Source organism: Mustela nivalis, assembly GCF_964662115.1.
Source record: "Mustela nivalis genome assembly, chromosome: 9".
Classification (NCBI taxonomy): domain Eukaryota; kingdom Metazoa; phylum Chordata; class Mammalia; order Carnivora; family Mustelidae; genus Mustela; species Mustela nivalis.
The window spans coordinates 61540038-61567153 of NC_139028.1; the positions used below are offsets into that span (position 1 = coordinate 61540038).

General features: G+C 40.3%; 1 protein-coding gene across 1 annotated transcript in view; it reads right to left on the reverse strand.

Annotated features, from left to right (window-relative positions):
• Positions 1-22697, reverse strand: part of UVRAG (UV radiation resistance associated) — a 257065-nt gene extending 234368 nt beyond the window's left edge. The window contains exon 1 of the mRNA XM_082682360.1: positions 22366-22697. Within this exon, the coding sequence (XP_082538486.1) occupies positions 22366-22482 (117 nt within the window). The 5' untranslated portion in view covers positions 22483-22697. The remainder of the gene's footprint in view (positions 1-22365) is intronic.
• Between the last annotated feature and the right edge of the window lie 4419 nt (positions 22698-27116).

The window sequence follows — 27116 nt, forward strand, 5'->3', positions numbered from 1 at the left end:
AGAGTCCTGGGATCAAGTCCCAAAGCAGGCTCCTTGCTCAGTGGGGAGCTTGCTTCTGCCTCCTGTTGCCCCTGCTTGTGCCCTCCCTCTCTCTCTTTCTGAAAAATAAATAATTTTTTTTAAAAGAGTAATATTATGGCCATAATTTGCTTCAAAATAACTGGGGTAAGCGAGAGAGGATTAGGTAGGCATCGGTTAAACAAGATATGTCATCACATGGCAGTTACTGAAGTTATATTACATAACAGGTACCTGGGAGTTCATTATATACCTCTTCATATATATGCATTTCAATATACACTGATATACACAATATACATTGCACTACACATATTTCAAATTTCCATAATAAAAAGGTTTTAAAGTAATATTAACAGGAACAGAAAGAAAGGATAAGACAATATAGGAGCCTAAGCAAAAATGGGCTTAATGAGATTAGATAATGGATACAATTGAGGATGAAATGAAGATTGACAAAAGAAACAAGGGAGTCAAAAGGCTCTTGGGGAAATATGAACTAATCAGTAAAGGTGTTAGGGCAATAGAATAGCCACAAAAATAAAAAAGAATGAGGGGCACCTGGGTGGCTCAGTGGGTTAAAGCCTCTGCCTTCGGCTCAGGTCATGATCCCAGGGTTCTGGGATTGAGCCCCGCTTCCTCCTCTCTCTTGACTTCCTCTCTGCCTATTTGTAATCTCTGTCTGTCAAATAAATAAATAATAAAATTTAAAAAAATAAAAAATAAAAAAGAATGAAATAAAGAAAGGAAAAAAGAAAGGGAAAGGTGTGTGGGTGTGTGTGTGTGTATGTGTATGTTTAGGAAATATACCCTATACCTTGTATCAAATTCTAAATGGCTTAAAAATATTTAAATATAAATAATTAATGCATAAAGTACCAAAAGAAACCACGGAAAGTTATTTTATAACCTCAAAAGTCTAAGAATGGTGAAAAACTCAGAAGCCATAAAAAGAAAAAAAAAATCTATAAATTTTACTACATAAAACATTTTTAAATTATGCATGGCAAAAACTGTGATACGCAGAGTCAAAGGAAAAACAACCTAACCAAAACTTTTCAACTCACATAAGCAATTTCACTAAAATATAAAGAGTTCCTAAAAATCAGTAAGAAAAAAATCCAAAAACCTGACAGAAAAAAATGGCAAAGAATATTAATAGATAATTCATAGAAAAGGAAATACAAATAGCACTTAAACATGAAAAGATTCTCAACCTCACTCATAAGAGAAATGTAAATTAAAGCTACACTAAAATTGGCACAGACCAAAATGTCTGCTAACATATTCAGAGGCAAGTCAGTGGCAAAACAGGACTTAGCTTAAAAGAGTACAAATGGAAAAACCTCAGATGATGGCCATCTGGCAGTAACTACCAAAATTACAAATGCACATATTCTCTGAACCAGTAATTCCACTTCTGCATTTGTGAAAAAATTATGTATTTTTATAGAGATATACATCATAATATATGTAATGCACTATTGTTTATATTAGCAAAAAACTAGAAATACATTAAATGTTCATCAATAAGGGACTAGCTAAATTACAATATATCCTACAGTGGATACTAAGTGGCTATTAAGAATAAATTATATGGCAACTGTCTGAGCACTGATATGGAACAATCTGTAAGAAATACTATTAATGGAAAAAAAAAAACACAGAAGTTTGGGACACCTGGGTGGCTCAGGTAAAGTGTCTAAATCAATTTAAGCTCAGGTCATAATCTCAGGGTTGTAAAAAATGCCCCACATCTGACTCTACGCTGGATGTGGAGCCTGCTTAAGATTCTCTTCCCCGGGGCGCCTGGGTGGCTCAGTGGGTTAAGCCGCTGCCTTCGGCTCAGGTCATGATCTCAGGGTCCTGGGATCGAGTCCCGCATCGGGCTCTCTGCTCAGCAGGGAGCCTGCTTCCCTCTCTCTCTCTCTGCCTGCCTCTCTGACTACTTGTGATTTCTCTCTGTCAAATAAATAAATAAAATCTTTAAAAAAAAAAAAAAAAAAGATTCTCTTCCCCTCTCCCCCTTCCCCTACTTACTATGGCTTACTCACTCTCACTCGCTCGCTCTCTCAAAAAAAACCCCAAAACCCACAAAAGTTTATGCAGTCAATGTGTTTATCATATTAGCATCTGTGTTTCATAGAGAAAAAAAGAATATAATTATGTCATTATTGGAGAAGCATATAATATAACCTATAACGTCGTTGTCCCAGGGAAAGGGAAATGGGTATTTGTCCCAGGGAAAGGGAAATGGTTGTCCTAGGGAAAGGGAAATGGGTATAAATTCACTCTTATATACCTTTGAATTGTGATCCACATGAATATATTGTTTATTTTTTTAAAAAAAAACAGGGGCTAGGTAGCTCAGTCAGTTGAGTGTCTAACTCGTGGTTTCAGCTCAGGTCATGATCTCATGGCCATGGGATCAAGCCCAACATCAGATTTCATACTCAGTGGGGAGTCTGCTTGAGATTCTCTCTCTCCTCTCTCTCTGCCCCTCCCTTTGCTTACATTCTCTCTCTCTCTCAAATAAATAAATCTTAAAACAAAATAAAATAAACTTTATTTTTTTGTTATTTGCTTATTTGACAGACAAAGAGAGAGAACACAACCAGGGGGACCTGTAGAGGGAGACGGAGAGAAGCAGGCTCCCAGCTGAGCAGGGAGCCCCATGTGAGGCTCAATCCCAGAACCCTGGGATTATGACCTGAGCCGAAGGTAAATACTTAACTAACTGAGTCACCCAGGTGCTCCTAAAATTTACATTTTTAAAAAAACAGAGATGGCAACTAACCTTTAAGCACAGGTATCTGTGATAGCCATTACCAGAAGCAGTGTGACATAGTGGTTAAGAGTTCAAACTGGAGTCAATAATTCTGAACTCTAGGGTAGTACAACTCACTAGGGGGCAAATCACTTACTTTCTGAGCTTGTTTCCCCTCCCATAAAATGGAGATATTTCCTGTATGCCTACCTCTGTGAGTTATTTTAAGGATCAAATGAAATGATGGATATAAAAGCTCTCTGGAAAAACCATGAAGTACTTTATAAATATAAAGTATTAACAGAAATAGGGATGTTGAAAAAAGGATGTGGTTATCAGTGTAAGGTGATGAATTGGTTTAGACATTTCTAATTTGAAGAGACAGACTTAGAATTCATTTATCTAAACAGAGGTGACATGGTCTCAAATATAACCGATCTCCAAAGGACAAACATTCAATAAATAGAATTACAAAACTGGAAAACATCCTCAAGGTCACCTAAGCCTTTGCTATTCAGGATTACCTGGGAACTTATTGGAGACACAAAATCTCAGGTCCCACTACAGATCTATGCAATCAGAATCTATATTTTAACAGGATCTCTGGGTAATTTTTATGCACATTTTAATTTTAGTAAGTACTACTCTATCTTATTCACTTCTCAGATAACAAAATTGGGGCCATAAGTAAAGGGAACTGGCCATGTTCGCACTGTCAATAAGTACCAACATCAAGATCTGGACCCAGGCCTAGCCTCTTGGATTATGTGTATATGTATGCATGTACCTCATGTATTTGCTTCCCAGATACCTTGTTTCAAAACCCAAGAGACATCTTTGCCTTGCAGATATCCCATGTCCCAACCCCCACTTCCGATCAGCCACCAACCCATCAGTTCATTCTTTCTTCACAATATCTCTGGCATATGTTCCTTCTTTTCCACATCCTTCATTCATTGCCCTAAAACTACTGCTATGCATACTATGAAAACCCAGCTTCCTCCTCGTATGCATGTATCAAGTTCCTCTCCTGGAAACAAGAACTCTTTTACAAATAGTATGTTCTATTTAATTCCAAAAAAAAAAAAGATGCAAGCCATTAAAAAGCACTGGATATTAGCATAACTGATTCCAGGCAGAATCTGTTTGAAACCTAGCAAAACTAGCACACTCTAATTTGGTAATCCTAACCCAGAAACTTCCTGTTGTCACTCCCACTATTTCTTTCCCATCACCACCTCCTCTTTGCCCTAGAACTGACCCAGGTTACCTTCATCTAAGAAGGCCCTACACCACAATCGCACTTTACTAAATAAATCCAAAGGCTCTGAATCTACTTACTATTACCATCTTCTATCCCAATCTGTCCCAATACACTCTCAACATTCATAGATATTCTCATATCTTCTTAATTCTCTCCTATACACTATACTCTAACAATCCCAAGTATTTCAACATTTCTTGAGTATCCACAATGTTCCACGAACTACACACATTAAAAAAGAAGTCTAGGGATGCCTGGGTGGCTCAGCTGGTTAAGCAGCTGCCTTCAGCTCAGGTCATGATCCCAGGATCCTGGGATCAAGCCCCACATCGGGTTCCTTCCTTAGCAGGGAGCCTGCTTCTCCCTCTCCCTCTCCCTGCCATTCTACCTGCTTGTGCTCTCTCTCTCTTTCTCTCTCTTTGTCAAATAAAGAAAGAGAGAAAGAAAGAAGTCTAAATACCTTTGAAGGGATGCCTGGGAGGCTCAGTTAGTTAAGCATCTGCGTCCCACTCAGGTCATGATCCCAGGGTCCTGGGACTGAGTGCAACATCAGGCTCCCTGCTTAGAGGGGTGTCTGTTTCTCCCAGATCCCTATCCCTCCCCACTGTTCCTGCTCTCTCAAATAAATAAATAAGTAAATTTTTAAAAGTAAATAAATAGGGGTGCCTGGGTGGCTCAGTGGGGTAAGCCTCTGCCTTCAGCTCAGGTCATGATCTCAGGGTCCTGGATCGAGTCCCACATCGGGCTCTCTGCTCGGCAGGGAGCCTGCTTCCTCCTCTCTCACTCTCTCTGCTTGCTTCTCTGCCTACTTGTGATTGTCAAAAAAATAAATAAAATCTTTTTTAAATAAATAAATAAATACCGTTGAATACCTTTCCTACATAAATTCAAGAAAACTAAAAGCTCTGGTCTCTGCCCTATTTGCATTTCTGCACCAAGAAGTTTTGACAAACTGGGGTGCCTGGGTGGCTCATTCAGTTAAGTGTCTGACTCTTGGTTTCGGCTCAGGTCATGATCTCAGTGTCCTGAGATCAAGCCCAGAGTTGGCCTCCATGCTGAGTAGGGAATCTGTTTGAGATTGTCTCCCTCTAGCCCTCCCTCCTCCTCCCTCTCCCTGTCCCCACCTGCCCCCACTGGCTCACACACTCTCTCCCTCTCTAAAATAAATAAATAAATCTTTCTTTTTTAAAGGAAGTTTTGACTTTTTAAAGAGCAAATAATAGGGGCGCCTGGGTGGCTCAGTGGTTAAGCCGCTGCCTTCGGCTCAGGTCATGATCTCAGGGTCCTGGGATCGAGTCCCGCATCGGGCTCTTTGCTCAGCAGGGAGCCTGCTTCCTCCTCTCTCTCTCTCTCTCTGCCTGCCTCTCTGCCTACTTGTGATTTCTCTGTCAAATAAATAAATAAAATCTTTAAAAAAAAAAATAAAAAAATAAAAATAAAAATAAAAAAAAGAGCAAATAATATGGGAAGACTTTTACATATGTTCAGCCACAAAAGCAACAGAAGACAGTTGAGTAAGACACCCACAACATGAAGAATAACTCTTACACGACAGCCTATACAGCATGAGGGTAAACAATTCTAGAGTCTCCCATGTACAAACTGGGTTCAATTAAATCAACCTGAAAAAAAACAAACAGAGTGTGCTTCAATTCAAAATCAAATTGTGAGCTACTGGTTCCCATGATCCCAAACACCGTCTTTGTGTTATAGAATGAATTTGGCAGACCTGGGCCTGAGCACCTTGCTGCCGTGTCACTAGGAAATGTATTTAAGCTCTCTAAGCTTCTCACTCCTCATCCATAAAATGCAGCTAATGACAGTTTGTATCTCACAGAACTTAATAAGGAGTAAATGGAGTAACTTCCCTTCCTCTCTCTCTGCCTGCCTCTCTGCCTACTTGTGATCTCTCTCTGTCAAATAAATAAATAAAATCTTTAAAAAAAAAAAAAATGCACTACCTGATCCTAGACTGGATCATGAACTGGAGGAGGAAAATTTCTATAAAGGACATTATGGGACCAACTGACAAAAGTGCAATATAAACCACAGATTGAATAAAAGTATACCAGTGTTAAGTTTACTTAAGTTGATAACTATACTATGCATATCAAAGAGAATATACCTATTTAAGAAATACATATGCAGTACTGAAGGGTAAAAGGTCACAATAACTTCAAATGATTCACATATATCAAAAAATATTTATCTATACCTATACAGACACAGAAAAAGAGAATTTACAAATGATAAAGCACACAGAATTATGTTAACAGTAGACAAATTTGGGTAACGGGTATAAAGATGAGGTATTCCTGTGTAAGTTTTACTTTTACAATTTTTCAATAAGCTTGAAATTCTTCCTAAAAACAAGTCCTAGCCAATGCAATAAGACAAGAAAAGGTATGGGGCACCTGGGTGGCTCAGTAGGTTAAGGCCTCTGCCTTCGGCACAGGTCTTGATCCCAGGGTTCTGGGATGGAGCCCCAAGTCAGGCTCTCTGCTCAGCAAGGAGTCTGCTTCCCCCTCTCTCTCTGCCTGCCTCTCTGCCTACTTGTGATCTCTGCCTGTCAAATAAATAAATAAAATCTTTAAAAAAAAAAAAAGACAAGAAAAGGTATAAAATGTATACATATGTTTTGTCACAGATGACATGATTTTGTTTTTGTCACAGATGACATGATTATCTATAGAGAAAATCTGAGAAAATGGACAAAAAACTCCAGGAACTAATAAGCAATAATAGCAAGACTGCAGGATACAGGTTAACATACAAAAGCCACTCACTTTCCTCTCTACCAGAAACGAATAAGTAGAATTTTAATTTAAAAACATGACATCAGGGGCACCTGGGTGGCTCAGTGGATTAAGCCGCTGCCTTCAGCTCAGGTCATGATCTCAGTGTCCTGGGATCGAGCCCTGCATCAGGTTCTCTGCTCAGCAGGGAGCCTGCTTCTCTCTCTCTCTCTCTCTGCCTGACTTTCTGCCTACTTGTGATCTCTCTCTCTGTGTCAAATAAATAAATAAAATCTTTAAAAAAAAAAATGACATCATTTATATTAGTAACCTCAAAAAGTGAAATAGTAGGCTTGAATCAAACAAAATATGTACAAGATCTATATAAAACTACAAAAGTCTGATAAAAGATATCAAGAAAGAACTAAGTAAGTGGAGCAACACTGCATATTCATGGATAACAAGACTCAATATTGTCAAGATGTCAATTCTTCCCAACTTGATCTACAGATTGATGCAATCCCAATCAAAATCCCTGCAAGTTACTTTGTGGTTATCAAACAAACTGATTCTAAAGTTTATATGGAGAGGCAAAAGACCCAGGATAGTGAACATAATACTGAAGGAGAGCAAAGTTAGAGTACTGACAAGACTTACTATAAAGCTATGGTAATCAAGACAGTGCGGTACTGGCAAAAGAATAAACAAAAAAATCAATCAAACAAAATAGAAAGCCCAGAAATAGACCCATATAAGTGTTTTCAACTTATCTTTGATACAGGAGCAAAGGCAATACCATAGAGCAAAGACAGTCTTTTCAACAGACAGTGCTGGAAGAACTGGACATCCATATGCAAACAAATGACTCTAGACACAAACCTTAACATCCTTCACAGAAATTAATTCAAAATGGGATTATAGACCTAAATGTAGAATGCAGAACTATAAAACTCACTAAAAATAACACAGGAGAAATCTAGGTGACCTTGGGTATGGCAATTACTTTTCAGATGTAACACCAAACACAATCTCCATGAAAAGAATAACTAACAAACTGGACTTTGTTAAAATTCAACACTTCCGCTCTGCATAGGACAATGTCAAGAGAATGAGAAAACAAGCAACAGACTGAGAAAAATATTTGCAGAAGGAACATCTGACAAATGATTATTACCCAAAATACACAAAGAACTCTTAAAACTCAACAATAAGAAAAAACAACCCAAATGAAAAATGGGCCAAAGACCTTAGCAGACACCTCACCGAACAAGATACACAGATGGCAAACAAGCTCAAGAAATAATGCTTCACAGGGCGCCTGGGTGGCTCAGTGGGTTAAAGTCTCTGCCTTCGGCTCAGGTCATGATCTCAGCGTCCTGGGATCGAACCCCGCATCAGGCTCTCTGCTCAGCCGGGAGCCTGCTTCCTTCTCTCTCTCTGCCTGCCTCTCTGCCTACTTGTGATCTCTGTCTGTCAAATAAATAAATAAATAAATCTTTAAAAAAAAAAAAAAAAAAGAAATAATGCTTCACATCATTTTTCATCAGGAAAATCCAAACTAAAACAAGATGACACTACACAGACTTATTACAACAGCCAAACTCCAGAAAATTGACAGCACCAATGCTGGCGAGGATGTGTAGCAACAGGAACTCTTAATTCATTCATTGTTAGTGGGAATGCAAAATGGGATAGCTATCTTGGAAGTCAGTTTGGTAGTTTCTTACAAAACTAAGCATATTCTTGTCATACGGTCCCAACAATCACAGTCCTCGGTATATACTCAACAGAGTTGTATGATTCTAACTGTACGACACTCTGGAAAAGGTAAAACAATGGAGACAGTAGAAAGATCAGTGGTTGCCAGAGCTTAAGAGGGAGTGAGGGATGAACAGGTATAGCACAGGAGATTTTTAGGGCAGTGAAACAACTCTGTATGATACTATATTGGTGAATACATGTCATTATACTCTTGTCTATAACCATATAAACATATAGCACCAAGAGAAAACCCTAACATAAACTATGGACCTTGGACGACAATGATGTGTCAATGCAGGTTCCCCGACTATAATAAATGTACCACAGAGTGGGGGATATTGACAATGGAGGAGACTATGCATGTGTGGGGGCAGGGGTTTTTGGGAAATCTTCATACACTTTGCTCAATTTCACTGTAAAATCTAAAACTACTCTTAAAAAAAAAAAATGAAATCTTAGAAAAAAAAAAAAGACTGTCCTTCCTTCTACCTCCAGGATAATACCCAAATCCTAAAACATGGCATATATGGCCCTTTATAATCTAATTCCAAACTATTCCTCTCCAACTCATTTGTTTCCACCATCCTCCTCCAAACGACTTAAACTCCAGCCTCAGTAAATTATCTGCCATTCCTGTTGATATCTTACTTTTTTACTCAGGCTGGTCACTCTGCTAGAATGTTTTTTCTCCCCTTTCCCACCTCAACATATGTTCAAACCATCTCCTGTATTACACTAAAATGGTTTGCTGATATAGTTGCCTTAACCATTAGGCTATGTGTCCCTTCAGGGCAAGGACAGCACCTTATTGATCCTGTATCCTCAGAGCCAACAACTAACATTTCTGGAGCACTTTCCCTGACCAACCACTTTTTAAAGCAAATTTATGACTCATTTAATCCTTTCAACAACCCCAGAGGGTAGGTGCTATTATGCCCATTTGATTTGAGCGCTCCTAAGGCATAAGGAGATCAAGTAACTTCCAGACTGCTCAGCTAAGAAAACGGAAAGACCAGGATTTCACCCAATCAGCTCTAGAATCCACATTCTTCACCAGGGTGGTAATACACAGCAGCAGAAAAAATAACTAACTATTGAACAAATGATAGTGTAGAACAGAGTTGAACACAATGTTAATGTAATGAAAATATTAGGAAAGAAAAGTCAAACAATTGGCAACTGAGGAAAAGGAGGCACAATGAGGTTTAAAAATGTTTAGAGATAGAGGGGCGCCTGGGTGGCTCAGTGAGTTAAAGCCGCTGCCTTCAGCTCAGGTCATGATCCTGTGGTCCTGGGTTCGAGCCCCGCATCGGGCTCCCTGAGCAGGGAGCCTGCTTCCTCCTCTCTCTGCCTGCCTCTCTGCCTACTTGTGATCTCTGTCAAATAAATAAATAAATAAAATCTTAAAAAAAAAAAAAAAATGTCTAGAGATAGAAATAATCCAATCTATTTCCAATCTTCTCTTGCAAAAGTTAAGACCAGAACAAAGTTTCCCAAAGTTACCTGAGTCACACTCAGAACCAGCTTTACAAGTCTTCCCACTACACCATATTAAAGGAATAATTATCTGTTTTTAAGAAACCATTTTAAGGGGCGCCTGGGTGGCTCAGTGGGTTAATGCCTCTGCCTTCAGCTCAGGTCATGATCCCAAGGTCCTGGGATCAAGCCCCACATCAGGCTCTCTGCTTGGTGGGGAGCCTGCTTCCTCCTCTCTCTCTGCCTGCCTCTCTGCCTACTTGTGATCTCTGTCTGTCAAATAAATAAATAAAATCTTAAAAAAAAAAAAAAAAGAAAGAAAGAAAAAAAAAAAGAAACTATCCTTCAGCTCAGGTCATGATCCCAGGGTCCTAAGATGGAGTCCCACACAGGTTCCCTGCTCAGCCCAGAGTCTGCTTCTCCCTCTCCTTCCACCCCTCACTGCATGCTTTCTCTCTTTATTTATTATTTTTATTTTCTCAAATAAGTAAATAAAATCATTAAAAAAAAAAAAGGGATACCTGGGCAGCGCAGTCGGTTAAGCGTCTGCCTTCAGCTCAGGTCATGATTACTGGGTCCTGGGATCGAGTCCCACATCAGACTTCTTGCTCAGCTCCTGCTTCTCCCTCTGCTTGTGAGCTCCCTCTCTAACAAACAAATAAATAAAGTATTTTCTAAAAAAAAAAAAAACTTTTTTAAAAAAGAAATTATAAAACAAGGGATAAGAGATGAACTGGATGAAGGGGGTCAAAAGGTACAAATTTCTAATTACAAAATAAATAAGTCATGGGATGTAATGTGACTATAGTAATACTGTACTAAATATTTGAAGGTTGCTACAAGGACTTAAAAGTCCTCATAACAAGAAAAAAAATTTTTATGTAACTATAATGTAGCTATATATGGTGACTGGGACACCTGGCTGGCTGCTCAGTAGAACATGTGACTTTTGAACTGCGGGTCATGAGTTTGAGCCCCACATTGGGAATGGAGTTTACAAAAAAAAAAAAGTTTACTAAAAAAAAAGAAAAAACTATGTATGGTGACGATGTCAACTAGACTTATTGTGCCAATCATTTCTAATTTAAATGAATATCAAATCATTATGTTATATACCCAAAACTAATGATGCATATCAATTATACTTCAATTCTAAAAAATAATAATAAACAATAATAAAAAAGTATATACATAATAAATATATATATTTTTTGCTACTTCATTAAAGAGGATATAGAAAATGTAACTGTTTCTTGAAAATTCAAGGTAATAATCATGAGCAATACCTTTTAGTAATTTTCAGGTAGTTCTAAAATTGTCATTTATTTATCAAAAATGCAGCAAAAAAAAAACAAAAAAAATGCATCTAAGGGGCAATTAAGAAATTCTGCAACTCTAGTGCCCCCATCTAATCATCAAACTGATGTCTTTTCATAGAAAAACATGAAAATCAAAACTAAACTAGTCACTCCAGAGCACCTGGACAACTGTTCTTTACTTTCACATTTATATTAAATACCCTCCAAGCAGAACAAACTCCATTAAGTCAATGCATGAAAACAAGACTGAAACACATTCTCTACAGTAAGTCTAAAATGGGACCAACTCTCTCCTGTAATGAGTATAGTACTCTAAAATATCCTAGACCTGTAATGAGCACCCACAGGCTACCTGCCTATCATGCTTTGTGATCTCTTTTCAAAATGAAAATTTTAAAAATCTTTTTCATATTCCTGCTTCCCATATATAGCTAGATATTAACATTTTAGTGGATAAAAGCAGTACCAGTTTTCTCAAGGAGATTACTCTACTTATTAAGGTAGACAAGGTTAAAAAAAAGTTCTTCATAATTCTAAATAAAATTATTTTCATGCTACATTTTTTTAGAAGTTTCATTTTCCTTTAGTCTCATTAAAAAAATGACTGGCAGGGCACCTGGGTGGCTCAGTGGGTTGAAGCCTTTGCCTTCGGCTCAGGTCATGATCTCAGGGTCCTGGGATTGAGCCCCACATCGAGCTCTCTGCTCAGCGGCAAGCCTGCTTTCTCCTCTCTCCCTCTCTGCCTGCCTCTCTGCCTACTTGTGATCTCTGTCAAATAAATAAATAAAATCTTAAAAAAATAAAAAAAAGACTGGTATTGTGACAGGAAATAATTGATATCCTCAGAAAGACATAAGTAGGTTGGAGGAAACGAGGCATACAGTTTCTAATCACACACCTAACATAATTCAAAGAAGGTGCTTTATAAATATCTGTTGAATAAATGGTTGATGCAGTTAAGTTCCTTCTATGGTTCTTTAATTTCTTTTTTCGTCTATTTATTTGTCAGGGAGAGAGAGAGAGAGAGTGCACACATGCACAAGAAGGAGAAAGAGGAAGAAGCCAACTCCCTGCAGAGCAAGGAGCCAGATGTGGGACTAGATCTCAAGACCCTGGAATCATGACCTGGGCCGAAGGCAGGCGCTTAACCAACTGTGCCACCCAGGTACCCCTATACTTCTTTTAAGAGAAGTTAACATGACATATAAAGTGCTTATAGTTCAGAATTAAACCCTTAGTTAAAAAAAAAAAAAAAGTACATTCATGGTAAAAAGAACAAGCAGTTTTCCCTGAAAAAAAAAAAAAAAAAGATCGTAAGTCTGATTTCCACTTTTACTTATTTGTACCTTCTCTTTTTTCTTACCCTGGCATCTACTAACAAAAGCCAAAGGTAACTGCCATTTTCAGCTTCCCAGTTTTTCTCCTTGCTTTTAAAAATATCTGAATGCTTCTTTCAGGACATTCTAAAAACCATGGTAGAGGAAAAAATGCCAGATATTTCAACAGACCAAACAAACAGAGACTCTTAAGTAATAGGTTCTAATGCTCAGCTTTTAGCATTATCGGGCTCAGCCTTTAAGGACTTTACTAAACGCACTTTACTAAAGTTTTCAATGCCTAGTAACATTTCTAGCAAATGAGGTCTATGGCAATCATCATCAAATATTACACAGAATGAAATTCCTGATATCACAAACCCATAATCACCAGATGCTGCTGTTTCAGAAATTTAAAAGGTAAAGAATCAGTACTTTCAAGTGGACTATTCAGAAAGAATAGACATGGGGGGGGGGGGGATCAGCCTGGTAAGTACCCAGGGACAAAACAGGAAGACTGATCACTTCAAATACAGAGGGATATTCCAAAGTTTCACTCTAATTCATACCAGAAAAGGGGACTGGGGGGTTGGGTCTGAATGTTCTGCCTATAAAGAGAACTTTAAAATACAGTCTTTCTCCCATTTCACTTCTAGCCTAAAATCCCCAGAGCTGCAGAAATGATGTGTCAAAGCACAGAGATAAGTTTAAGAAACAAGTCCTCAAACACCCAGCCAAGCACAGTAGAACTGTTCGTGAGACCCAGGATCTGGTCAGATATCTGTCACTAAAAGAGACAAGAGGAACTGTCAGGTAACTGTCAGGCGACTGTCACTAAAAGGAACCAAAGGAATACTCAATTCAGATTTGTTCAACTAATATTCTTTACTGAGTCCTTCAGGAAGGGAAAAAATAGATGGACCAAGCCTATTACCAGGGAAATAGTTTCAACTCTGAGGGCTTCAGATTTTGCATCTATAAAATTCTATGATTCAAATTCACACTTCTACCTTAAAAGAAGACAGAAAACGAGATTTTATATTAAACCAAGAAGGTATACTATGAGTTATACCTTTTTATAAAAAAGGGATTTATTTATTAAGAGAGTGAGAGAGGGGGACACCTGGGTCGCTCAGTCAGTTGGGCTTCTGCCTTCGGCTCTGGTCATGATCCCAGGATTCTGGGATCAAGTCCCTCATTGGGTTCCTTGCTCAGGGAGTAGGAGGCTTCTCTCTCTCCTGCTCCCACTGCTTGTGCTCTCTTTCTCTCCATCCCTCTCTGACAAATAAAATCTTTTAAAAAAGAGAGATGGAGAGGGAGAGCACATGTGCACACAAGTCAGAGGAGCAGGGAGAAGGAAAGAGAATCTCAAATGGATTCTCCTGAGTGCAGAGTCTGACACAGGGCTGATCTCACCACCCCAAGATCCAGACCTGAGCTGAAACCAAGAGTCAAATGCTCAATCAACCCCCAAGTGCCCCTATACCACTGAAAATTCCAATGTCAACTTTTCCATCCTCCCTGTGTTCCTCTAGCTTATAATCTAAGTACACAACTACTACATCATTCAAGACATCAGAAAAATTTAACTCTTCCTGAGACATTACTGATGTCATTATATATATAACATATATATATATAACTACAAGAAAGTATAAAACCTAAAATGCTTCAACTCTTCCCTTAACATAGACCTGTCTTTAGTTTATCTAAAATACCCCCTAGTTTCTTGCTGCACTCATTCAAGTACATCAAAAATGACAAATATTCCTCCTCTTCCCCAACCCAGTGGTAATAAGTCTGACAGGTAAAAACACACAGATATCAAAAGCACACATTTGGAAACGATGAAAACCTTTTTTTTTTTTTTCATTTTACCATATACTTCAGGCCCAACTTATTAGTTTCAATTCTGCTCTTGCTCTATTTCCAGTCAGTTTCACTTCTGATTTTCTGCCACAAAGTTAAGAATTGTGACCCTGTGGAGAAATTTTAAAGTAAACACTAAATAAGAACATAGCTTTTCCTTTCAAAGGAGAACTAAACATTTTCACCGGAAAAACTAAGAAACAAACAAATAAAAATTATTACATTCCTGACGGCATTTTGTCACATAAAAATGATTTAAGGCTGTTGATTTTTTTTTTCAAGTTTCTGAAGCTTCCTCATACAGTTTTGTTTACAAGAGAAAGCAACCTAAAAACTGCTATCATTCTATCTTATACATATGGGATGTTTTATTTTTTTTTTTTAAGATTTTATTTATTTATCAGAGAGAGAGAAGGGGAGAGAGCGAGCACAGGCAGACAGAATGGCAGGCAGAGGCAGAGGGAGAAGCAGGCTCCCTGCTGAGCAAGGAGCCCGATGTGGGACTCAATCCCAGGACGCTGGGATCATGACCTGAGCCGAAGGCAGCTGCTTAACCAACTGAGCCACCCAGGCGTCCCCATATGGGATGTTTTAAATCTGAGTCACAAGTAAGGGGCCCAATAAATATTTGCAGAAGGAATGAATGTGATAGCACAGTGCGTGCTGCATGAAGCATACATTCCCAGTAAGACACAACTTTCTCTCTGCCTTCAGTGGCCTAACTGACAAAACAGACTTTTTTGAAAATATAATAAAAAGATAATTAAATCAGATTAGCAAAAGTAAGGTATCTAATAAACATATAAGAGGAAAATATATACCATGTATAGTCAAATTAGGCTTTATAAAGCTTTTTGGTGTTACGCTACCATTTTTTTTCTTGTATGTGTTTCAATCCCATTTCCTTCTTCTCTTTAAGCTGTCAAGTTGCTTAAAGGAAATTTTTATATAGAAATAAAATTGAAAAATAAAAGTATAGGCACGCCTGAGTGGCTCAGTCAGGTGAACACCTGGCTCTTGGTTTCAGCTCAGGTCATGATTTCAGGTGGTTGAGATCCAGCCCTGCACTGGGCTCCGCACTCAGCGGAGAATGCTTGAGATGCTCTCTCTACCTCTCCCCTCTTCCTACCCACCCCAACAAGGACACCCACTCACTCTCTAAAATAAATAAATAAATCCTTAAAAAATAAATAATGTATCAATCAATAAAAATATACAGCTCCTACTACATCAGCAGCAGCGCTTGTACCAACGTACTGTGGGAAATAAAACACATAAACCATGATGGTCCTGAACCTTAACGAAACTTAAAACTTCCTGCCTCTCCAGCAATCTGCAAAGAATGGCTGACCACGGCAACTCAGGATCAAAGACCTTGACTGCAGCCCCTGTGTTGACACTGTGCAACTTTGAAAACATTACCCAGACCTTAGATTCCTCATCTGTAAAAGAAAGTGGTTACTGATATAAACCTCCCATGCAGAAGAATTCCAAATAATTTATGTAGATATTCTGCTGTCAAGGAGAGGGAACGGGAATCCCCACTCCATAAGTGTGGGCTGTGCATACTGACTACCTTAACAAAGAGGACAGCACAGAAGGATGGTTGGGAAAGAATAACCTTACAGCAGAGAAACCCCAGTCTAATCATAGAGAAAAAAAAACAAACAAACAAAAAACAAAAAACCGTAAGACTAATTCCAATACAGGTACAGCCCACAAAATACCTAACCAGTACTCAAAACTGCCACAGTCATCAAGAGGAAGGAAAATCTGAAGAACCGTCACAGCCAAGAGACTAAGGAGATAGGACAAATATAATGTGCTTTCAGGATGGTATCCTGGCACAGAAAAAAGGTCATTATCAGACAAATGGATATACAAAGGATCCCTGCTGACTCAGTCGGTTTGAGCACAGACTCTTGATCTCGGGGTTCTGAGTTCGAGCCCAATGCTGGGCATACAGTTTACTTAAAAAAAATGCAGCATATACATACAATAGAGTATTATTTAGCCATATAAGGAATGAAATTCTGATACATGCTCCAACACAGAAAAACAATAAAAATATTATGCTGAAAATAAGCCATACACAAAAGGATGAATATTGTATCACTCCACTTATATCAAGTACTTAGAACAAGCAAATTCATAAGGACAGAGGGCAGAACAGAGTTTACCTGGGGCTGGAGGAAGAAGAAAATGGGGAATTACTGTTTAATGGGTATAGAATCTGTTTGGGATGATGAAAATGTCTGGAAATAGATATTGATAATGCCTGCACATAGAACACTGAGAATATACTTAATGCCCCTGAGTTGTACACTTAAAAATTATTAAAATGGCAAATTTTATGTTATGCATATTTTACCCCAACTTTTTTAACTAAGGAAATCTGAATAAACTGTGGACTTCAGTTAATAATAATACATCAATATTGGTTCATGAATCACAACAAACGTATCATACTACTGAAAGACGTTAAGAATGGGGGAAATGGGTGTAGAGTATATGGGAGTTTTCTGTACTATCTTTTCATCTCAATTTTTCTGTAAATCTAAAACTATTCTGAAAAATAAGGTCTCCATAAAAAATTTCAGGGGACGGGGCATCTGGGTGGCTCATTGGGTTAAAGCCTCTGCCTGTGGCTCAGGTCATGATCCCAGGGTCCTGGGATCAAGCCCCGCATCGGGCTCTCTGCTCAGCAGGAAACCTGCTTCCCCCCTCTCTCTCTGCCTGCCTCTCTGCCTACTTGTGATCTCTGTCAAATAAATAAATAAAATCTTAAAAAAAAAATTCAGGGGAGATAAAGGCTAATAGCACTAATACAGTCCACCTGTTCCAAAAATAGGACAAGAGGGGTGCTTGGGTGGCTCAGTTGGTTAAGAGGCTGCCTTCTGCTCAGGTCACAATTCCAAGGTCTTGGGATGGAGCCCTACATCAACCCCCACACAAGGGAGCCTTCTTCTCCCTCTCGTCTACTGCTCCCTCTGCCTGTGCTCTCCTGCACTCTCTCTCTGTCAAATAAACAAATAAATTTCTTAAAAAAAAAAAAAAAAAAAAAAAAAAAACAGGACAAGAAAATGCTCAAGTCGATGAAAAACATGAGCAAGCAATCAGAAAAATTAATGCCAAGGATATAAATAAACCTGCAATTCACAAAAGAAATTAAAAGGCTACATAAAGCTATGCAAAGATGAAATTCATAGGTTTGTGTAAGGACAAATGAGATCATGTATTTAACATAATGTTTTATATACTATAAATGAAGTTATTAAAATATAACTAATAAGAAATACAAATTTAAATAACAGAAATATATACATATATACACATATGAAGGTTACATATATTCATATATTTATAACGTATGTGATTATATTCTATATATATTAACATATACAGATAACATCTGTATACATAAAACCATTTTTGAAAATACTGAGAAAACTTTTGAGCCCGAAGTTGACAAAATATGGAGAAAGACATTCTGTCATAATTTGGTAGTAGTACTGCAGTAGGTATGTCCTTTTAGGGAAACATTCTGCTAGTACCTTCTAAAGTTAAAAAAAAGAAAAACTGTATCAATCTAAATTTATATATATCTCATTGGAGTGAGTGATTTCACTGCTCAAAATTCATCCTACAGAATTATCAGCACAAATGTAGAAATATAACCATACATGGATATTTACTGCAACAATGTAACAGAGAAAATTGGAAATAATCCAAAAGGCTACCAAGAGTTAAATAAAGGTAACTGATCATTATTAGGCAAAATGTGGTAGATGTATATACCCTGACATGGACCACTGTCTAAAAGAATAATAAATTATAAAACTAAAAAAAATTTGTTAAGGAGGGGAATAAACCAGTTTAGAACTATTTAATCTGGGGTCTTCCATGTATACATGGCTCAAGAGAACCAAAACGCATGTAAAATTGTCTAGGTATGTAAATGCATTTTCTAAGGAAAGTGTCTGTAGCTTTTATCAAATTCTTAAAGGAATATGTAGCCCGCTGGAAAGGCTCACTAAACAATCAGGAAAAAGCATCCAGCTCTGAGTATCTAAGAAATGTAATTAAGTCATACTCAAGTGAGGAAGGGGGAGGAAAGAAATGCTCTCAATTAAACTTTTAAGGATATATTAAATGCCTCTACGACAAAACACAACATTTTATTTCAAAACTGCTAAATCTAAGGGTGTGAAGGAAGTTATTCATCAGATGAGCTTATATTCACTAATTACAAACCTCAACCAAAAATTAAAGATCAAAAACAGTCTTCAAAATGTGTGACTAGTTCATGCTTAAATTACACTTAAAGTAAGATCATACAGAAGCAATAGGAGCCAAAGATGAAGTGGGAGTACCATTAGACACAGTCAGGTTGGTAATTATGGACCAGTTACTCATACATACAAAGATTCATATGGACCAGTTACTCATACACAGCCTTAACTAAACTTCATTTTTTATCTTTTTTTTAAAGTTTTTATTTATTTGTCAGAGAAAGAGAGATTAAGAGAGAGAGAGAGAGCACATACAAGAAGGGGGAGCAACAGAGGCCGAGAGAGAAGAAGGCTCCTTGCTGAGCAAGGAGCCCAAAGGGGGACTTAATCCCAGAATCCTGGGATCATGACGTGAGCGGAAGGCAAATGCTTAACTGACTGAGCCACCGAGGCTTCCCTAAACTTTATTTCTTAAAGATAAGTCGATTAAAATAAGAGAAAAATAAGTTAGGTCTTCTACATCGTTTTGTGAACTTTCTTTGAGCAGAATAAATAAGTCTTTTCCCCTGGAGACAGGTTAGAAAGAAGATTCCAATAGCTTTAGAACTAATATAATAATTTAACATTTTAAACATTATAGCCACTAGAATCAATGGGATTTAATGAAGATTGAAATAAATGAGTAGAAAAGAGCAGGAATACTCTCTAGCTTAAAATGAAAACATTTCTTAGAACAGTGGTTCTCAACCAGGAGTAACTTTGCCCCACTAAGGGACATTTGACACCACCTGAAAATATTTTGGATTGTCATAACTGGACGGGTACTCCTGGTATATTGTGGGTAAAAGCTATGGATGTGGCTCAACATCTCACAGACTCACCCACCCACTCAAAATGTCGACAATGCCAAGAAGTGGGCTGGAGGAACCACTGAATCTGTGCTTTGAGATAATCAACTTTACAACAGAAATCCTAAAAGAAGGTTTACTTGTTTTGAAACACTGACACCCTATCAAATAGCATAGATCTTATTAAAATGACCTAATTCTCAAAGGTTATTTAAAAGAATGATATTAACTGAATTTCCAATTTACTTAAACCTTTTAAATGTCGTAAAAGCCATAGTCAAGAAAAAAAAAGGACAACGAATTAATGCTAAAAGAAAAAGTTTTATACACACACGCATCCTATGATGCTCACAAACAATACTGAGCAAAGAAAACCAGACACAAAAAGCTGTATTTTGCATGATTCCATTTATACACGGTTCAAGAATAGGCAAAAACTGATCTCTTGTTAGAAATCAGAATTGTGGTTCCTCTGGAGAGAAAGAAAAGGTAGAGATAGGAGAGAACATAAGGAGGGCTGCTGGAATGCTAATAATTTTGTATTTCTTAATCTGGGTAATGGTTATATAACTGCGTTCACTCTGTGACAATTCATCGTTCTGTGTACTAAGTAATCCAAGTGCAGTTTATACAGTTAACACTTGAACCAAAAAATGTTTATTTTTTCACAAAAAATTTATTTTTTAAATGTTCTTTATTCATACCCTAAAAAGCTGAACACTTTGACCCACAGAGCTAAATGAATGTCAATTGCAAAAGTAAAAGTATTTTAGTTACATAGGCTAACCTTCCAAGAATTCAAGAAGGATGACACCCCCAGAAAGCTGTAAATACCATACTCAGAGCTCATACGGCCTTCAGTTGAACACTTAAGCCACCATATATCCCTCGGCACAAATCCAAAAATCTGACAAAGGCTTACAAATGCAGTTAAATTTATTCCATGGGCAGTTTGAATTATTGCCCCCAATTCTAAACGTGAACTGTTATTAGAGAATGCATTCTATGAAACAAACGATGCTCTCTTTCTTAATCCCACATTTTCCCCAAACTCCCCCAAACTAAACCCCTCTTGGCCCTCACCTCCTTAGGATTTCTCCAGGCTGCTTGCAACAGTGCCCATCATCGCCTCTCTCAGTATCCATCCTTACAATCCACCTCCCCAAACACATGAAAATCCATGCTCATTCCAGAGGCTGGTCTCCCATACCAGATTCGTACTCCCTCCCAGGACCTCATAAATACAATCCAAACCTCACTACCCTCAAACTCCTAATATTCTCTCCAACAACTAGCTTCCCAACAGCACCACAAAACTAGGGCACATGCAAACCCCATCTTTACATCCTCTTCTACCACATAAAAAAGGCCTGCTTCTGCACACAATTCAGCTCACTGGCCACCGTAGCTACCATTCCCGGTCCAGCTCTCTGCTTTAGGATCCCCTCTACTACATTCACATCCATCCCATTTCCCACCCACTCCCTGCCCCAAACTCTGCTTTCTTCTTGAAAAACCTTTCCTAAGTACTAAAGCAAGGATATAAAGTTGAAGGAAGGATAAAGGAAGGTACTCCATTCTGCATGAAGGTAGCTGCTCCAGGGTCAAACACACCAACCATGGGCATGGACTACAGGGTCAGAGGCACAAGTGCGAAACCCAGCCACAGTCCTTCCTAACTAACTGTCAAGGCTCTGGGCGATTTTACAACTTTAAGGCTCAGTCTGCTGAACTACAAAATGGGAAATCATAAAAATAGCGATCTCACAGAGTTGTCAGGATGAAATAAACTACCGGCTGTCGAGCACTTTGCACAAATACTACGCTGTAAACTCTCAGTGGCTGATGGTTTTTCCTAGGTCCTCTCCTTGGAGGAATGCAAGAGGGTGACGGTACTTCAAGGGCAAGGGAGTGGTGGAGGGAAGAAGTACCGTACACACGTACGGTTGATACAAAGAATTGTGTCATATCCCCAGTGTTCTCTATTATCCCCTTACAATGTGGGTCCCGAAAAGCCCTCAAAGCCTCCGCTAAGGGATTGGGGAAGACACAAATAGATACATCAAATCCTGCTTTCACGGAGAGTTATTTGAGGGAATGAAGTAGGAAAGTGCCGCCCCTAAATTGCTCAAAATCGATCCTTGGCCGGGCGCGGGGGGGGGCGGGGGGGGGCGGGTCTGAGAATTAGGACGAAAACCCCAAAGTCCCAAAGGATTTCTCCTGGGAAGCTGAGGGGAGTACTTCATAACAAGGAGATTAAAACTAAATACTATAAACCATAGACTCCTCAAGTTCTCCCCTAAGAAAGAGTACTAACTGGATTCTCCGCAAATGGCTTGAGAAAAGAAATGCGTTTTCCGCGTCTCTCATGAGACACCTGGGCTTCCCCGGGTCCCTTCCCCGGAGGGATAAGGAGGACGGTCCGCGCAGGGGAATCCCCAGCCTCCCCCCACCCCCGGCGGGGGAGAGGCGGACTCAGGCCGGAGCCCCCAGGGAGTTCCACTGGGACTCTTCCAGTCTCTTTGCAGCCGGTCTCCAGTAACGGGATCTCTCTGCGGGCTCGGGGATCTCCCAGAGCTTCGGCCATCGCTGGCTCCCTCCCCTCACAAGCTTTAGGTCCTCAGTACCCCGAGCTCTCCCCGCACACTTCTCCGGGTCTCCTGGCTGGCACAGGGTCCCCCCCGCCGCCCACGGGCTCTCCTCCCCGGCCTCCTCCGCCCCCCCCCCAGCCCCGCGAGCGCCGCGAGCCTGCGGGGTTACCTGCTGAGAGGGCAGCTCCACATGCAGGGCCCGCGAGGCAGAACCGGGTGGCAGCGAAGCGGCCGGGCCCGGGGGCGGCGGGGGGACCGGGCCCCCGACCGACGCCGAGGCGCTCATCTTGACCCAGGGGCCGCCAAGCGGCGGGGCCCGCGTTCCTCCAGCATCCGCCACCACCGCCTATCCTCGACCCGCCGAGTCCCTGCAGCCCAGAAACCCGCCACCCGAGAGGCAGGAGTGTTCTACCCAACCTCCGGCCGCCACCGCCGCTGGCTAAGGAAGAGCCATATTACCGCAGTGCAACCCCACCACCCCGCCGAGACCTGGCTTGTTCATTGGTTCAGCGGCTACGGGGGCGGGACCCAAAGCCAGACAAGGGACGTACTATTGGGTGAAAGGTCTGTCCATCGCCGGCCGGAATGGGCTCGGGGCGGAGGGACCCGGGGATGGCCTAAATCGCGTCTGTCAAACCCGGGTGAAACCTGGGGCGTTGCTTCTTTTTTTCCCAGTCTAATTGGTTCTCTCAGTACCATAGGGCGGAGTCTCCTGGCCGATCCGCAAAGGCCATTGCTCTAGGTGGGTGTCAGTTGTCAGTAAGGGACAGAGGGGCGGGGTCTGATTAGGTAGAAAGCGCGCCTGGGCTCTGTTGTCACGTGCAGGAGGCAGGAGAGTCACCTGATTAGTGAGAGTCAGTCTTCCGAGCCACTTCCGCCCGAACCTAGTTGCCGTGGTAACCGGCCTCCGTCGGAGGGAGGCGACCTGTTTTGTGCCAGCTGGGTGGTGATGGCTGATCTAATGTTGCAAGCTTCCTGAGCAGCCTTTTCCTGAGGGGATCCCAGCAACATGCGGGGATTGAAAAGGAATATTTTGTGGTTCGACAGAAGGCATGCACAGAGACTAGAAACCTGTCGGGCAGTCCCACCTGCGCTTCAGTGCCAACCCACAAGTCCACGCCTAGTGCGCTGAGCTGCAAGGTGTACCAGGCACCTAGGACGCAGCTTCACCTCTTGTTTATGCTGTCCTTAAAAGCCTTTGCCACTTTTTTCCTCTCTACTGTTTACTTACCATCAAATCTCATCCGGGGGTGGGGTCCCTTTTTCCCTGATCTATTCTAGGACCCTGAGTTAGAAACATTGCCTCTACCATATTTCTGATTATTTTATGGCATTGTCTTTCAATAAGTGTGTAGTACACACGTATTGAATTCCTCAAATAAAAGGACCTTGTCATTCATATCCAGACTTCCAGGGCCTGCTGGATAATCAATACATGTTTGCTTTTTAAGCGAAGACCCAGCTCAAATGCCACCTCTTCCATGAAGACTTCCTTGATCATAATATAGCATATATAGCAAATGCGTCTATAATAAATAACACTGAATCATTCTGCAGGATATCAGTCTGCCTCCCCACCCCCCCCAATCCCCGACTGTGAATTTCTCCACCACCTGGACTGACAGAGCTGAAAGAACACAATGTTTTAGAATCAGACACAACAGGAATCAGGCAGTTTGGGAATCTTGGCTCTGCCACTTTCTAGCTATGTGTTCTTGGGCAAACCAGTTTCCCTCTCTCAGCTTTGGTTTTCCCATCTGTAAAATAATTATACGGTTGCTGTAGGGATTAAGTAAATCAACATATGTAAAGTGCCAGGGAAAGCCTCACATATAATAATTGCACTAAAAATAGTTTAATAAAAAGTAAGCATACTATCTTTCCAGGGGGTTCAGAAGCCTGAAGACACTTTGGATCTGACCCAGGGCTGGCTAACATGGATGTCACCCTGTCTTCTATTCTGAGACATTGAGTGGTTCCTTATGGGTGTGTGGTCAGGTGTTTGTTGAGAAGGGATTAGTTAAGAAATCCCAAATCTCATGTTCTTCAATTCATGTCATGCCAAGATCTGGTGGAATTTCACAGAAACCACTTTTCTGTTTCCAAGCTGTATTAGTTCCCTGAGGCTGCTGTATTATGTTACCACAAACTAGGTGGCTTACAACAACAGCAACAGAAATTTATTCTTTTTTTTTTAAAGATTTTATTTATTTACTTGACAGAGAGAGAGATCACAAGTCGGCGGAGAGTCAGACAGAGAGACAGAGAGAGAGAAGCAGGCTCCCGCTGAGCAAAGAGCCCTATGCGGAGCTCGATCCCAGGACACTGAGATCATGACCTGAGCCGAAGGCAGCGGCTTAATCCACTGAGCCACCCAGGCGCCCCCAGAAATTTATTCTTTAACAGTTCTGGAGGCCAGTAGCCCAAAGTGAAGGTGTTGGCAGGGCCTCACTCTCTTATCAGGCTCGTAGGAAGAACATTTCCTTGTCTCTCTCATCTTCTTGTGGCTTTGGGTAGTCCTTATCCTGGGGCTGCATAATTCCAGTCTCTCCCTCCATCTTTTCATGGTCTTTTCTTCTTCTTGTATATGTTTTTCTTTTTCTTACCAGAACACTTGTCTTTGGACTTAGGGCCCACCTAGACAATCCAGATCTCATTTTGAGATCCTTAAGTACAAAGACTCTTTATCCAAGTAAGACGACATTCCCAGGTTCCAGGGATTAGAGCATGAACTCATTTGAGGGGGAGCGGGATATCATTCAACCCACTACATAAGTTAAGAAAATAGACCTCTAGAGACAGAACACAGAATTACTTCGTTCCCCTTTGCTGGGCAGCTCTGGATATTAACTAACTTTATTAGTTTGTTCATTTAACAAATGTACATTGACACAGAGATGTCAAGCCCTTTGATAGGTGCTGGGAAATCAGACCCAGACTCATCCCCGGAGGAGCTGCCCTCTTTATCGGGTAGTCCAGTAAGAAAACAAAGAGTGAAAATCCAGTTGCTCAGTCGAGGAAAGTTCAGGAGCTGTGGAAGCCAGAGAAGAGAGTCAGATTTCAGTCACAGTAGAGGTGACATTTAAAGTGGGTATTGAAGGACCAATAAGAGTTTACCAGGCAGGAAGGGAGGAAAAGATTTCTAGCAGAGACAGCAGGACCTATTCTTTCTACAAGTTTCTAATGAGATTCAACACTGTACCAGACTGATTACTAGACACTGGAAATACACAGTTCAACTGAACAACCCTTCTCAGACTTTTCCACTCACATGCCACTAATACCAGCTGGAATGCTCACCCCTAGGGACAGGAAAAAGAACCGAAATAACTGCAAAATATTCAAGGTAATGAACGTAAAATGTTTTGTACGGTGCCTTGGGGATAGTAAGTGTTCAATAAATGCTAGCATTATTTTTATATGTCCTATTTCATTCTAAAAAGTCTTGTATTATCTTAGATCCTTTTCCATAATATAGCTATATTTGTTTCAATGTAAAAATATTTCTAATCACTTTGAATTAAAATACTATAATATTTACACAGTGCTATATATCCCCTAGAGAGACTTGTATCCAAGTGTGGGAAACATGGATTCTAGGCGGCCAAATACAATATGCGTGCAATGAGGGACGCCTGGGTGGCTCAGTTGGTTAAGCAGCTGCCTTTGGCTCGGGTCATGATCCCAGCGTCCTGGGATCAAGTCCCATGTCAGGCTCCTTGCTCAGCAGGGAGCCTGCTTCTCCCTCTGTCTCTGCCTGCCTCTCTGTCTGCCTGTGCTCACTCTCTCTGACAAATAAACAAATAAAATCTTTTAAAAAAAACACACACAATATGCATGCAATGATAGAAGAAAGATCAAGGTCAAATGGTAATGGAATGACTGACTCTACAGGAGCTCGTGGGCAAAGGCAGAGAAGGCCTCACAAAAGTCTTTAAAAAATGATTAAGAGCATGATATAGGAACACGAGGGGTTAGATCTGTTTGTTTCAGGGATGACTGGTGTTTTAAAAGCTAACTAGAGCCATGTTGGATATTAAAACCAAGCATTGTTTACAGTGTCAAAAATCTGAAGCCACTCCAATCCATTTTACCTCCTCTTCTTCCCCTACCCCCTCATTTTCTAGATCTCATGAGTGTGATGCATTAAGTAAGAGCAAGACAGGCCAGGTTGGTCTTTCAGTGTCTCAAATGTAATGAAATTAGATCTATCCCATTCCTTTCAACAGTGTCCTCTTTCTTCCACTTACTTACTCACTAAGTCAAACAGCAATCAGACCTGTACCAGGTACCCAGCCAGGGCACTACATTTACAGAAATAATGCAGATGGAATCCCTGATTGCAAGGAGGTCATGGATAATTTCACTACAACGTGCCCAATGCAATCACTGGGACAATATATAAAGTATAATAGGAGCACAAAAGAGGAAGTTGCTAAGCTGTGCGTTGTACCAGAAAGCTTTCCAGAGAAGAAAGAGTATTCTAGGCAGAACCATGAGTTTTGCATGAGCAAAGGCTCTGAGGCAGAAGACATGACATTAGCATTGTTTAAGGTGTCTGAAACAAAGGTTGCTTGGGAGCAACAGGCAAAGAGGTCAAAAAAGGAAGAGGGGGCTGGGTTAGAAGAACCTGGCTGCTAGGCGGAAGAATTCAGGCTTCATTTTAGGCAATAGGAAGTCAGTTAGAAAGAGCCTTGGGCAGCCCTAGAGAGGCAGCTTTCAAGAGGTAGGATTTGAAGAGCCAGACTCCTGCAGAAAACCAGGTGAGAATTGTAAAACAAGGAGACAATTCTGCAAAGAGCCTGCACCCAACAAAGGTGGGTCCCTGGGCAGCGTTTCTCCTTCTCCTTCCTCAACCCTTCAAGGTCCTTTTTTTGAAAATGCCTTCCTAGAGGTGAGCTAATGGCTACCTTCTCTGGG